Below are 16150 nucleotides of genomic sequence, written 5' to 3'. Positions count from 1 at the left end.
TCTCGCATTAGGTACATTAAAACTTATCTTAATGTACCTAAGGCGAGAGAAAGAGTTGCTTGATGAGATAGTTTATTATCTTTAAACTTTCACGTTTAGTTCATAAGTATAGTTCATCGGTTATACTTGATAACTTGATCTACGATAAGTTATTGGTATTAATATCCGATTACCCTATATAGGAGTAAATTTGAAAGTATTGTTTTACAGCGAATACTGTAGGTGTCCCAAGGTAATCATAGAAAAATAACAATTTAAATTACATTTTATTTCAATACATAAATAAATTCACCATATACACAAAATACTTAAGGCACTTAATATTATGGTCCCTCCAAAATACAGGCTTATTGACAAGAATTGAGTTAACAATAAAAATATAGAAAATTATTATAAAGCGTAAATAAAATATGATTCGTCATTGATTTGGTTAATGTCATATGCTAATGACTATTCAATATAATGAGATAATGAAATAGGTACAATAGCTAGACAAAGAGTTGATCGCATTCATAACAAATAAAAGCGATGAAAGTAAATCTCTACTACGCCAGAACTATCTACTGTAAAATAACATTTGGTACCTTCAATTCTACTAAAGTTCGATAAACCACATTTTGTTTCACAAAATACGGATACCTACTATATTAATTTGGTTTAGAAATAAAATTTACAATAATAATTATCTACGCAGCCCTACAATTAATCATCAGATCATATTAAGTATATACACATATAGTTTACACAACCAATACAAACTACAATATATTAATTATTATCTATGAGGACGTTATTTTACATAAGCTCTAATATTTACAATCAGTCATTCAATAAATTATCCTTCAATTTACAGGTAATTTTATCACGTGTAAAAAATATTCTACAGACTGCGTGCCCTGGACGCGGATGAAGTATTAGTAAAGCTAATTAATGTACACTTACATTATTATGGCAACAAAAATAGTGCAAAATGCGAAGTAATTTCATGATTCGCAGGAAGATTGGCAGATGTCAGGAGTGTCGCCTATTGGGACATCCATTGATTACGTCAGGCGTTTAGCGAGAAGTCAATACATCCGATAGATCTCGCCTTAACTCTGTTACTCTCGGCATATAAATACGTTTTTTGTTTTCACGAGAAACTATCTAAAATATTATATTACATAATTAAGTAAAACTTGTTTCTGTACTAAAATATGGATGAATCCTACACTAATATCCATTATTTATGGCGGTAATTATTAAGCAAATAACACAATAATCTCAATTGTTTACCCGCTGCCGGTCAGCCATACGCGAAAAATATCACGTGACAATAAGAGAGGAGGGAAAAGTTGACCCAAATCTCACGACATCTCAACAAGGAGAAGGGAAGTCGAAAAATTGACATAATCGTCTCACGTAATTAATAGACGTCCCGTAAAGAACCACTCACAGCGAACATATTAATTGCTTTATTCAACTGATAACATAATCCTCACAATGAACTAAACGGGCCCTTAAATGAACTAGCCATCAGAAGAAAGTCATGATTTCATTTCATTTCTAACAAACAATAAAAACTTGTATGTCCGCTATATCTCATGGAAGAATTTTATTAAAAATTTACAAAATTGTGGCTTGGAATAATAGTAGACATCAGTCCTCATGTATATTATATAACTATAAAATTATTATTTTACATAACTAACCAAACTATCACAAATTCGTCATTTGTTTTTGCTTGACGAAACATAATCAGGTGTAATACTGGATTTCAACACATTTGTACGTAATTAAAAGGAAATTGTCCTTTTTTACCATTAAATTCCCCGTAGTACCACTCATCATTGAGTTTATGTGACACACAGATTGTATCACCAGTTCGGAATTGAAGATCGCCGGGCTGAGCTGGCTCAAAGTCGTATAGAGCAGTGGCGAGACCAATTCGTGGTGTCGTTGGCGGTGTACCATTCGGCAACGGAACTTCAATCTCTACATAGTTCGCCGGAAAAATGCCTTCGATGCCGCTCCGAAGACGTCCGTACAACCATTGCTTATCCACTCTGCGTATCAATTCTATTCTTGTGTTTGCCTGCATAGATTTAACATAAATTATAGTTAATGTATTGATATAGTAGATGTATTGCACCACAAATATAATACGAGTAATGTATAATTTACACAGTAATAACGTAAATACAAGAGTCGATATTATCGCACAATCTTGCTCATGCAATCTTTTTCAGATAACCTTTGAAAAGAGGTAACAGAACATAAGATGTCACATGGGGTGGAGAAAGTAAAATATTAAACACATTACCCAGAATAATATATTACGTAACTACATGAACCACATGCACCAATACGATGTATAGTTGTAGGTATGCGTATAGTTTGTGTGAATAGTTCGTAATTATAATAGATAATAATAACAACCACCGATATCTAGTACGTATTACGATTTATTAACTATATATGAAGGTTGTTGTGTGAGTGTATTTATACGCTAGATCTCTTGCAGATAGGGTTCAAAATCTTGCATATAAATTTATTGTTAAAGGACTTTGAGAATATTTATTTATATAACTAAATATATTTAATATACAATTATCAACCATATAGTAAATTGCACATTTCCGTAATATAAAGAACTGTTGATATCAACTATTTCACCTCATAATAAAAACATATAGGCATTATCAATGATAATTATAATAACTATAGTGAACTAATCTCATCATATCAACAAACACACAGAAAATTATCTAATCCTGTGGTACAATAAAATCCGCGAAATTAGTGTGTAGTACTACAAGATGATGAATATGAACATATTTTTTTTTGTCTAGTGACTATAACGATCGTTATAATATTTGCGATCATTATATACCTATAATTTTATTGAAACCGACTCACAGTTTTTTTTTTTTAATTGTTTTCCTACGTTTCATATTATTATTTCATAAAAACAATGATTCAAATGTACCCACAAGTAGTGGAAGTGGTAATAAGATAACAAGTTCCTGTATGCTGTGATATTATTCACTGATTAAATGAAAAATGTTGTTGTAGTAACTGTAGTTTGATATCAATAACTTAATAAGTACGTACAACCCAGTATGTATTAATGAATGTAAATGTCAATGATATTTTTTCTATGTGCGTACAAAGCGACGTCACTATAAGCACAGGCCTAACAATTGACTCATCGCTCCGCGAACAAGCGTCATCGGACAGATGGGTTTACAATTATGTGTGGGGATATAGAACATAAAAAGTATTATTAATACTAGAATACATAATATCGTAAAGAAATATATTTTCTATTATTTCTTTTTTGTTCATAATGGAATGGTACACCCTCCTGAGCTAAGGGTTTAACTGACGGGGCGCCATTGGGGAATGATAAGATGAACATGAGGTCAGGTCAGTTAGCCAAATTCAACAGGAATTTAACATGATGGTTTCAAATAACAGTGCGGATAGCAGCTAGCATTAGGGTCAACAACAAATGGGGTCAAATTACTAACAATCGCCTTCCCCCATTAATCTTAATTTCTATTTCTGCCGTCAAGCAGCTTGTTTGTAAGTTATATTTCGGCTCGAAGGGCATTTGGCAATAGATATGGCAGTGAAAAAACAGGGTACGGAGACATAAGAACTTGTCTTTAGGAATAAAAACACATAAATATTACATACACGACTATTGCTAGTTTTCATCTGATATATCAAATATATTGATATCTCGCCATTTTTTTAGGGTCGGCAACGCGCACGTGACACCCCTGGTGTTTCAGGCGTCCATAGGCTACAGTAACCATTTACCACCTGATGCACCGTATACTCGTTTGCCACCATAACAGATAAAAAACCTACTCTGGTTACTAGTCCTATTAGAGTCCTATTAATATTTAATATAATAAAATCTGTGAAGATGAATAGATATTTATTACTCTTTCAAACATAAACTACAGGTCAAATTTTAATAAAATTTAGTGCGTGATATGATGATATCCTAAATAAGCATATAATACTTTTTACCAGAAATCAGTCGTGCGATGTATTCTAGACGACTGATTAGACTAGACCTGACCGCTAAACCGAACGAAAATATACGCATATTGAAATGCTTTACATAATTAATTTTTTTGAACAGAATGTAACAAACATGTTACTTAACCATCAAATGCTCTAGTTACTACCACTCGTTTCCTACAGACGCTGTAATTCAACAGGTGTTCAATTTAAAATTAGACGTACGTGTTACGGTCTCTGTCAATATGAGAGAAAATATGAAGTCTAAATAACGCATTCTATTCTGACTCCATTACCATACGAAGATTAGAACTTTAATGTCAAGATTCAAGTAAGCCTTTAAAAATGACGATACTTCTATATAACCTAATCTCTTATAACCCTTTTTCGTTAAAAAAGTAACCTAGTCCTTTCTCAGGATCTAGATTTTAAACTCCATTTAAATCATACAGTAATTTTGGCATTTTAGCAAGTATTATACCTAATTTATACATTATTAGTCAAAAGAATAAAATCAAACAAATTAAAAATATAAAAAGATAGAAGAAAAGAAAATTTAGAACTTCCACTTCAATTACGTTTTGAATTGTAGAGTTTTTTAAGTAAAATAGACATCTGTCAATGATGAAAAATTTGTTAGAAAATGATAATTTAAAGCGCTTCTTTTACTAATTTAAGGTAAAACTCAATATTTGACATGTTCACATTGCCATTATAATATATTACAATCTAATCATATTACTCGTAAACGCGCAGCGATAATATAATCGGTAAATGTTATCTATTTCATTAATCAAACAGGCCGATACTATTGATTACCAATTCTTAACTTAACAGATAAGTAAACTTCACGCAACTCTCAATACCTAATAAAACGAACGAGAAAGAAATATGTATGACTGTGAGCTGTACTCGCGACTTCGTCCGCGTGGAATTTAACTTTATTTTTCGAAAATAAAAGTAGCCTAAGTTATCCTTATTACATCACCTACCTGCCAAAAAAAGTCCCGTCAAAATCGGTCCCGTCATTTCAGAGATTAGCCGGAACAAACAGACAGACAGACAAAAATGTTATTTTGGTATATGTACCGTATTTATATTCATATTATTTATATGTATAGATAATAAATATATATATAGGCTGTAACTACAGCATATAGCCAAGTGAACAGTATACAAGTTTTCTTATTATTAATATTATAAACGCGAATGTTTGTGAGTATGCACGCACAATTACTGAACGGATTTTGATGAAACTTACAGTAATATCGCTTATACATCAGAATAACACATAGGCTAGGCTATAAATTTCAAGCTGATGTAACCGCGAGTGAATACTAGCTGTGTATAACTTTTTTTTTTGTATATTTATACTACATAGTCAAATTGCATTCAATACTACGCGATTTCTATTTTCTTTGAATATACAACACTATATCTAAGAAATGCATAAATAATGAAATAATTATCTACCAAAAAACTTGTATATTTTGCTTCTACGATATTCAGAATTATCTAATTAAAGTGAAACTCAAATCTATTAGAAATTTATGAGATATATGGTTTACTTGGCATGAAGTTAAATGGTAATGAACCGTTGTTTTTGTTTAATATACAAAAGAAATCACTTATAATTTGTATCTGTTATTCCTCTGTGTATTGATGGTGCCCAAAATACTGTAGGGTGTCCTAGGACCAGTTGGGGACAAAGCACAAATAATTCCGTGCAATAATGTATAATATAAAAACGAAGAAACCTGGCGAACATAGTAATGGTAGGTAGGCTAAATACATTCTCATCTTTAAACAATACTAAGTTCTCCAGAATTTTCACTATGACCGTAGCTATGAACGTAATTTAGCTTACAATTGAGGTCTAGACTACGCTGGATTATTATTTAATTAATCTGTTAAAAATTAAATATTTTTATAGTTCCTCTTACTGAAAATATAGTTAAACTTCATTTAACCAATGGATGATGACAAAGAGAAGTAGGTAGCAATACGTGTCCTTAAGACTTGATAGCTATTTCTTACTTATAATACCCATAAATAAACTTACCGAAAAACACAAATCTTCTGGATGGTCAGTAAAATAATCGAATAGTGCAACAGCATGTGGTACTTCGTCCATCGCTGCAGGGCTGCCGTCAACGGTGAAGTCTGATAAGTCTTCGCGCCATTCTACAGGTAGATCCTCATCCACGATCGCAGGAGGAGGTGGGGGCGGTACACATGGCATCGGTGGCGATGATTCTCGGTCTGACTCAGATCTCTCCACGTTCCAGCCAATTATTGGCTTTGTGTTCTGTAAATTTCACCTTTTATATCATACTATATTCATTTACATTACTCTTAAAGAATCGTAGTTAATATTATAAAAGCAAAAGTTTGTGATTATCAATCCCATCGAACAAGCCGACGATTAACGCCGCTTTATTGTAAAATACATATTTTCTTGTAAACAAATTAATATAATAAAATATATTTTTATTTATTATTATTATTACACCCAGGACAATATGGGGAGGATTGGTAGTAATGAAAGCTGGTGACCCCATTGCTAGCAAGGTAGCAAATAAGGTTGACCTCCAATTGTTTCCCTGAAAACCATGGTTAATTTCTAGTGCATTTAACACTACCGCCTAATTGAACTGACCTCGTCCTCATCTTATCATCCTCCACTGGTGCCCCGCCAGGAACCCCTTATATCAAGTTTAAATATTTTAGGAATAAAGATACCTACTTATGCTATATTACATTATTGAAGATAAACAATTATTTTTTCATTAAAATTTGTAACAAATAATTCTAATAAAATAAAATATCTATAAACATTAAACATTTTTATGATAATGTGGTATGTATACACCTACACAATATAACAAGATAATGATATTATAATCTATAGTGAAATTAATGACGATATCTACACTGATAAATAAATGTTTTTATTGTATGTGTACCCATGGCTTCCTCTGCTTTCTTTATTGACTTCCATTCTCATGACTTCACCTATCATGTTAAACATTAATGTTTCCATTCAAACATTTCCACACATAATGGCAACAAATAGACAGTGTGTCTTCACTTTCACATTTATAATATTAATGGATAATGCTGTGGTAAAAATAAACAACATACAAAATAAGACAGCAATTATAAACATTATCTATGCTGCATCTAATCATTATAAATGCATATACCTATTTTCAAAAGTGACTAACAACATATTCTTATTTTTTACATCCTGCATAGGAAGCCGCAAAAACAGGTAGTGGGCATCAATGTTAGTATAAAAATTATATTGATACAAATAGATTAAGCACTGTATAAACATTTTCTTTTCTTATTATGTACAATTGATATAATAGGAAAGGTCCACATTAATAACTATGCTACTACTTAATAAAAAAAAGCTGTATACATTTACAAAAGTATTCTTTATGTTAATGTAGGATATTATCCATCTAACAAATGTCCCTTGTCCTTCTAACCATTCGCTTAAGAATATTATTTGCACTAACTTTCAAAAATGCATTATTACTATAAAACCTTGGAACACAAAATAAAATATAAAAAATATATAACATAATAGAACATTACAACCCAAACTGCAAACAGCAAAAATAATTCTGGTAGCTGCATCATTTGCATAATTGGTACCAATTAAGAAATGGTGTATTTATTTAATCATGTATGTAGGTGAATGCCAATTCTTTTCAAGGCCATATTAATATTTCACTAATCATTTATTATGTTCATGGAACTATTCCTAATCAGTATGTAGAGTTATCAAAATATTTTATTAAATCAGCTTTAAAAAGAAAATTATTAATGTGGCGAAAAAAAATACTTACAATATCGTCTCCAAAGCCATTATTGATTTTCTGTATGGGTATAGTTGTATTAATAGTCATTGGTGCTACTGGAAAACTAGATCCAAAAGTATTTTTTAATAATGCTGAATTATCAGGGAGTTTAGGTCTTGCTGGCTTAGCTCTGATTATCGTTGGTCCCTTTATGGTTCTTTTTAATGGAACAGGTTTACTCTGGTCAATACTTGATACATTATATGGATCTTTATTTAAAACAGGCTTTTTCATTATTGGAGGTTTGTTTAAAGCTGGTGATGGTGAAAAAGGGTCTACAGTATTAAAATCATCAAATGTATCATCTCTACCAATAGTTTTTCTTGAATGCAAGAACAAGTCAAAATCATCCTCAAAACCACTTTCAGCTTGTGATGCATTACCTCCATTGTTCATATTCTGATGGCTGGTTGATGTTGTAGCATCAGACCCAAAGCTGTCTACACTGAGACCATCACTGCTTGACCTTGTAGTGAATGTTGGGGAGCTTGGTGGTGAAGACAAGTCTATCAATGCCCCAGTCTGAGCATTCTTATTTTCACATTTAGGAAACATCCTGTTAATTTCAATTTCGCTTGCATCAGTTAACACATCCTGTTGAGTAAAATTTGGACTAGGATTATTAACAGTTCTATTATTCTTACGTGACATCAATGATGTGTAAACTGTTGGCTTCCTTATAAAATGTGAGGGCCTTGTAGAAATATCAGGTCGATTAGAATTTATTTTGGGTGGTGGAGGACGTGGTGGTGGTTTCTTCTTTTGTGTGTACTGGGGTGAAGGTTCAAATACATCAGCACCAAATGGATCATCATTCCAATTGGTTACTGATGAGTAGCGATTGTCTGTTATTGCAGGTACTGCTGGAGCGGGTCTTGCAGGGCCCTTCATGCCTAGGTACAAAAAACTCACTATTAATTATGACATTTTCATTTTTACTTAGTAGGTAGCTTAGCTTCTAATAGAATTAGAATCATGAACACTGAATACTATAATTCTCATTGTTTAATTATACACTTAACATTTAAAATTATCAATAATATTTTAATAAATACCATTAAAAAACTATCTAATTTTGAGTAAGGCCTAGTACCTTTAAGATATTATGTGATTTTTATTGCAAAGTATAATTGATTAGTAGTTAGCTTTTAATAACTAGTATTTAGATCAATAGCAGATTCAAGCAAATTTAATCAAAACAGATAAAAATATTTAATTTTTACAGCTTCTTTTAAAAAAAAATGGTATAATATGTCTGAACAATAAGTTATACTTTAAAATTTCCACAAAAACAATTATCACTATTTAGCACTTTTAGGCGGTGACGAAATAAACATCACATCAGTTATTTGATTCGAATAGGTAGGTACTAAATGTTTCAACTTTACGACAGAGAAGTCAACGATCGATGAATGACAATATTCCCGAGCTATGCAAGTGCCTAATTGCAGAGTATGTTAATGAAATAATTTGTAACTGTTATTTTGTTATCAATATCCACCCACCCACTGAAAATCGTAGTTTATTGACAGGGGTCTAGATATAACGTAGCATTGACTGGTACCAGGCACGAAACCATACGGCCTTGAATGCCTAGATACGAGTTGGCTTTGTTGTTGAATTAAATTGGATGCGTAAACGTCGCATTCAGAAGCAACGATAAAATAATATTTTTAAAATAGTTATATTAATGTTGTATATTTATGACGCATTTGACAATCCTTTAATCCAATAAGAGAATGAAAGTCATATTACCGTGTTTCCATAAATCCATAATGATACCGTTCTCAATTAATAAATATTTAAAAACATTTGCACGCCACAAATCACTTTAGTTACCTATTTCATAAATATTTAATTCACGAATTAACTTTTTTTAAATTAAGTATGTAAAAATATTTGCGTTTTCAATTATTGCGATTCTCTTGCAAACATTAATTGATTTTCTTGATTTGTTGAATGAAATTCATTTGAAATGTCTTTAATTGATTCAACAAAATTCATTCAAATCTCTCACTTTTCATTCAATTCATAATCTGTGGTAAATTGTGTCAATAATAACTATTTTAAAATTGTCAAAAGAAGAGAAAAAAAAACTATTTTAAAATAAAAACTACAAAATGGCTAATGGCAACACAAATCTCCGGAGCTAAAAGAAGAATAAAAAAACTATTTTATTTTATGGTAAAGCTTATTTAATAATTAACCACGTTCCACCATCCTAATACAAAAGTTAAATTATTACTTTTTTATATATAAGTATCTTAAAGAAAGGATGATAAATTTACATTTTGGTTAGGATACTTCGGATATTATTTTATGTACTTGCATTCCATTTTGATATGCATATTCCAGTATGACATGTTAGCTTCTTTGTTTTCTATATTTATCCTGTTGTTTACCTTTGCTAGAAATAAATCCTTTTAATCTTATTCCAAATTCCTATCGGTCGTATTCTAAATTTATTCAATTTGTGAACAAGTTTCCAAAATTTTGCTTCGGCAAAAATACTACCGCGCCAAGCCATTGAAAAGAAAAAAAACATTCATTTTTGTTTATTTTGAAATTAGTTGGATTGGACTCTTTATATTTGGATTTGTTCATGAAACTATTGGAAGTGCAATTCCTAATGTATTCTATCCCTTTTGAAATTTGTATTTATAATAAACTTAATACACATTTTACATTATATAATGAATATAACATAATATTTAATTCTGGTTAAGTACATCAATATCTTTATCACTGTATAAAATTATGACTGCTTTAACTCTTCTACATTTACCTCCAGAATTACTAACTAATATTTTTAGTAGGTTAAGTACATCAGAACTTCTTAATTTAATGCTATCATGTAAGGCTTTGAGAAAATTCATTATTAACGATAATGCCATCTGGAGAACAACCTGTCGAGGAAAATTATTTGTACATAGTAGTGTCGAAAACAGGTTGGGGAATTAATACTTATCCATCAGTATCATAATTTACTTTAATTGAAATAATAAAATCTTATACTTTACTATCATTTATTTTAGTAAACCTACCTCATTGTCATGGTACCATTGGTCTAGGATTTCATACAACTGGTATAGTGGTGTGTACAGAGGACAGGTAACTATATTAGCTGTATAGTGTAATGTTGTGTTGTATATTCTATTAATAAGTAATTAGATGTAAAAACATCATTTATACACATTGTTGTATAGTAAAATACAATATGTTGATACTTAGGAGACATGTAACTAGGAAATGTTAGTGGTTTCATAATGATTATTATGTATGTCTGAGGAATAAAACTAATGAAGCAAGTCTACATTTTGTGTAACATTTAAGTAATTTGAGATTTCTCTATACCCTAAAGTTAAGGGCTAAATAGCCCTAGATGGTATTTAACTGAGTTAATATTTCAGCATTTAGTATACCTTTGAATATATTTTTTCTCTTTAAGAGCTTACCTTTAGAAAATCAATGTCATGTAATCAATAAAATAAATATTCATTTCAATTTAAGAATTTAGACCAGTACTGAAATATTTAAATTTGTTTAAAAAATATTCACAGTATTTTATATTACTAATATCTATAAATACTTATAGATTAAAGTCAGAATGAGAGCTTGTCAGTCATTATTACAGTTTTAGAAATATTAAAGACACATTTCCTACTTTAGGTTCCTATTCAGCATCATACAAACTACATGCCCTGGTTAACATATCAAAATTCAGAAGCTTTGGTGATCTCAGTAGGATCAGAGCTAAGATGCTACATCATTGACAAAAGAAGTATGCCCTATTGTAAGGCTCATTGGATATTACAAGTTCCAAAAATTAAGAGACCTGGTGTGCGTATCAGTGACATATCAAGATTTGTTATAAAAAGTGGTCTTATTGTTTGTGGAAATAGGTATGTAATTTAATGACTCAAATCAATAATTATTATAATAAACTAGGACAATTCACAGTGCCATCTAGTCCCAAGCTAAACAGTGCGTCTACTCTGTTTATACATAAAAAAACACCCCACACAATACAAACCGTTGTACTCATGAATAATATTTGTATGAGGGACGGAGCCGGCAACCATGGGAATTAGGGAATTGAGCTAAACTGCTAGATCACCATGACTCACTTCAATAGTTCTATCATAAATTTTGTTTTGTCTGTATTAATAAATGTAACTAACTTAATATATATTAATTTATTATTTATAAATAGTAATTAATTTTTACAGGGATGGATGTATGTCTGTGTATAAAGTAAATAATATCCGAGAAAAACCACATTTACTGTTTCACATTCAAGACTGTCACGAATATGGTGAGAAGGAGTTGTCAACTGTGGAGTTATGTAATAAAAATGAACCATTCCTTAATATAGCTACTGGTTCTAATTACAGTTCTGTATTACGATTCTGGCAACTAAAAGAACATGAAAGTGATGGATTTGTGTCTGGTATTCAATATAATAACAATAATGTTATTGACAGTAAGTGTCTTTACAATTATTTAGTATAGTCCACCAGTGTTCATAATCGAGAGTTTTGCTTAGTGGTTTACCTCAATATGTAGGTCCACACTAAAAATGATCTTTAGTGTTTGCCACATTACATTTCTGATACAGTGCAGAAACACCGATAACAAATCCAAAAACTTATCTGAGAAATGGTGATAGGCTTCGCCCCATGACACTTGGAATTCAAATATACTTCAGTGAGATATGGATATTGTTTTCACCACAACATAGATAATGATTGACAATAGGTCTGAATGCCCTATACTTTTCTGTTCCTGTGACACCAGCGAAGCAAACAATTCTTTGATGTTAATATATGGGTAATAGGGGGTTTTTATGTATTTACCTATTAATTTTCATTCATACTTAACATAGCTTTCTGTTCAGGTGTATCAGACATCACTTTATCAAATAATGTGGGTATAAGGTGTATGCACTTAAATAATTTAAATAACAAACTTGCGATTGGACTTAATGGAAATGATACTCCTGTTTTACTTGATGTCCCATCGTAAGTATGTTTAGTTTAACTTAATAACCCTGGATATCTATGGACAATTAACAGTACGCCATCTAGTTCCACAGTCAGCAGAGCTTGTTTATGGGCACTAGGCAACTGATATACTTAGATTTTTTTTTGTAAACACACGAAATATATGTACATAGAAAATACCCAGACAGTCATGCTCATAAAAATGTTTGCACTTTGCGAGGAATCGAACCCGCGACCATCGGAAGCAAATCGGTGTACTAAACCGGTAGATCACCGACGCCGTTATTTTTCACTATTATTTAACTTTATATTTTATAATTCAATATCAAATCTGAATTTAAATTATATGTAGTGTTTGTAATATTTAATTAGTAATTAATTCAATATTACAAACACTACATATTATTCAGATTTGATATTGAATATTTCAATAAGAATGGAACTTCGAAATCGATCGGTTTGTTCTAAATAAATAAATGCATTTTACATGGTTGTTTTAAACTATGACAACACTACAACTTTGCAGGTGCGAAATACTTATGAATCCACACGAAAAGACAAATTTAAAACAACTTGTAAGGGATATACAATGGCACGATACAAATACTATTATTTATGTAACGCATTCGGGGAAATTGAGGTTAATTGATGCCAGAAGTCATAATATGGTTTGTAAAATAAAATTAATATATTAATTATATTATGCTTACTAACAAAACTAATGCACTTGTATGCACCTATAGAATCACTGCCTCAGCTAATAATTTATAATTATGTATTCTAATTAACTTCGTTATTTCTTTTCAGCTTTACGATGTACAAGATCCTTTTCTGTCATCACTATACTGCGTGAAATCCGACGGAGGTCGCTCTATTATTGTGGGCTCGGCTGAGTATGCACGCTGTGTACTGTTTGATACACGAAAAAGTAAAACGCATGTACAGGCAAGTATTAATTTATTCTGTACATATTGAAGAATAAATGAAATTATTTTATTCATTTTTATAAACACTTTTTTCGAAAACATAAAAGTAGCAATGGAGATTACTTCATTGTCCATCGTTCTTTTTTGTCCATTATGTTCGTATATTCTGTACCGATTCGCAGTTTTAGTACAAATATTAGCAAATATCCGTTTGTGAGTGTACCTAAATTTGATATACCTACCTAGTTTATATTTAACGCGTTAACAATAATAACTAATAAGTTAACTGTATACTTATTTAAGCAGATATCATCATCTGCTTCTTCCTTATCCCATTTATTTGGGGTCGGCGTAATATGTTTTTCTCTCATTCCGTTATTTACTCCCTTTCTCACCGTATCATCTTTTACACAGTCCATCCATCTCATTTTCGGTCTTCCTCTACCCTTATAACCATCCACATTCATGTGTAACACCGTCCTTAGGATATGATCTTCATTCCTACGTATTACATGCCCATACCACGATAGACGATTACTCTTTAACCTCTCTGACAGTTCTCGCAGTTTTAGTACAAATATTAGCAAATATCCGTTTGTGAGTGTACCTAAATTTGATATACCTACCTAGTTTATATTTAACGCGTTAAAATATTAACTAATAAGTTAACTGTATACTTATTTAAGCAGATAATCTATAAATAAACTTCTTTTCAGATTTATTTTACCCAGAAGAAAACATCACCCGTTTATAGTTTAGATTTTGATTCAACTAAGCTGATAGCAGCAGCTGATCGAAGTGTAGCAGTACTGGACTTTAATGTTAATCTAGCCAGTGCAGAACGACGTGATTATTCGTATTTTAAATAATACACCGTTTTACATCTACTAAACGGCGAAATACTTATTACATAATGACGAAATTCTAGACCCAATTTTATAGTTCGACAAACATTACAGAGACCCGAAATGTTGTATATAAGCTTCGTGTATTGGCTTCTAAATATTTGTAATAAATAAAAAAAAATTCTTAATAAGAACATTTTAGTTATTATAATTATTGTATTTATTTTATTTTCAGTATAGTTGCGTACAGAGCAGAGAAGTGACGTACTGTTGTTCAACATACCAAAACAGACAAATCGCTTCTCTGTTCGTCGTTGTGTTTGTCATTTTTAATATTTACCCTACTACCTTTAGCTTTGACTCACAATATTTCATTTCTAGCGCAAGGGAAAATTGAGTTACGTGACCTCAAAGTATATGTGGGTAGACAAATATGCTCTGAAGATGTTCAAATACATACAATAAAATATTTTTTGACTTTGATCCTTTTGTAGGATCTAAACAAATGTTTTTGAATAAAATAAGACGTCATATTTATAAGCCAAGTTTTGATAGTGGTTTTGGATCTTTCTATATTTTTTGATGTCCGTGTATCTACCTTAATTTATTATTTTAATATCACCGGTGAGTTTATATATCAAATAATTTTTTTCACGGACTCGGTGGTCTAGCTATTTGGCACACCGCTTTACGTACGATGGTCGCGGGTTCGATTCATCAGTGCAAACATTTAAAAAATCTAAGTATGCATATTCATTATCTAATACCCATAACACTAGCTCTCCTCACTGTGGGTCTAGGTGGCACTGTGTAAATTGTCAAGCGTTATTTTTTTTTAAATAAAACTATCTACATTAAAAATGAATTCCTATTTCTCTTGGTCGTGCCACGCCATCAGGTGTGAACGGCGTGGAGAATTTCGATAATTATTTATTGTTGTGTTTGTTATTATCAGAACGTTTTTATAAAAGAGTGTATTTATTGTTAAAACATGACAACATCTACCGGAACAGTTAGTTTTTCTATCAAATGTCTCGTACAGATGATAAATGTAATTGGTTCTTATAGTTATTATTATTATTTAAAATAAAGTGTACAGAATTAACACAGCTGCAACTGTTATTAATAAAATAATTAACAGAAGAAATGCTTACACTCTGCACAAATATGTGCAGAGTGTAAGCATTTCTTCTGTTATAAATTCATCTTTTTAATATAATAAAAAATATGAATTTATATTTATTGGCATTCATGCAGGGCCTGCGCTAGGGTCCTCAGCGCCCGCATACAATTTTTATGCTAGCGCGGCTTATGTCTCCGTATTCATAGTTAAGTTAGATTATTTATTATAATTTATAAAATAATCTATAGATTCTATATTTTAAAAAAATTATAGTATATATCCGAATCGCGTGATGACGTCCCCTTCGACGAGCCTCCCGCATGCGTTGCATGCCCGTTTCCGCCGGCCCTGCAGTCATGAACAT

The 16150-nt window shown here is 31.2% G+C and overlaps 2 protein-coding genes across 5 annotated transcripts; one reads left to right on the top strand and one right to left on the bottom strand.

Moving 5' to 3' along the window:
* Positions 1-278: 278 nt before the first annotated feature.
* LOC131846528 (abl interactor 2) lies at positions 279-9856 on the bottom strand. 4 transcript variants are annotated; one of them, XM_059195859.1, is made up of 4 exons: positions 9645-9856; positions 7878-8782; positions 6080-6325; positions 279-2074 (listed from the first exon to the last, which is right to left on the bottom strand). In XM_059195859.1, exons 1-4 carry the CDS (start codon positions 9661-9663, stop codon positions 1757-1759), a joined length of 1488 nt encoding a protein of 495 aa, XP_059051842.1. In that variant the 5' UTR covers positions 9664-9856; the 3' UTR covers positions 279-1756. The 4 variants fall into 4 exon arrangements, with proteins under 4 accessions (XP_059051842.1, XP_059051844.1, XP_059051843.1 ...); XM_059195861.1 differs by lacking the exon at positions 9645-9856 and adding an exon at positions 9395-9491; XM_059195860.1 differs by lacking the exon at positions 9645-9856 and adding an exon at positions 8983-9361.
* Positions 9857-10345: 489 nt separating this feature from the next.
* LOC131846416 (F-box/WD repeat-containing protein 4-like) lies at positions 10346-15771 on the top strand. Its single transcript, XM_059195701.1, has 8 exons — positions 10346-10837; positions 10925-11000; positions 11559-11791; positions 12119-12372; positions 12787-12910; positions 13419-13560; positions 13700-13837; positions 14535-15771. The coding sequence occupies exons 1-8, from the start codon at positions 10647-10649 to the stop codon at positions 14685-14687; spliced, it is 1311 nt and encodes a 436-aa protein (XP_059051684.1). The 5' UTR covers positions 10346-10646; the 3' UTR covers positions 14688-15771.
* Positions 15772-16150: the final 379 nt, after the last annotated feature.

Source organism: Achroia grisella, unplaced genomic scaffold (genome assembly GCF_030625045.1).
Source record: "Achroia grisella isolate CSIRO2021 unplaced genomic scaffold, CSIRO_AGI_Agris_v1 utg511, whole genome shotgun sequence".
Classification (NCBI taxonomy): domain Eukaryota; kingdom Metazoa; phylum Arthropoda; class Insecta; order Lepidoptera; family Pyralidae; genus Achroia; species Achroia grisella.
The sequence above is the reverse complement of the archived record's forward strand: the minus strand, read 5'-3'. Positions and strand labels throughout refer to the sequence as shown.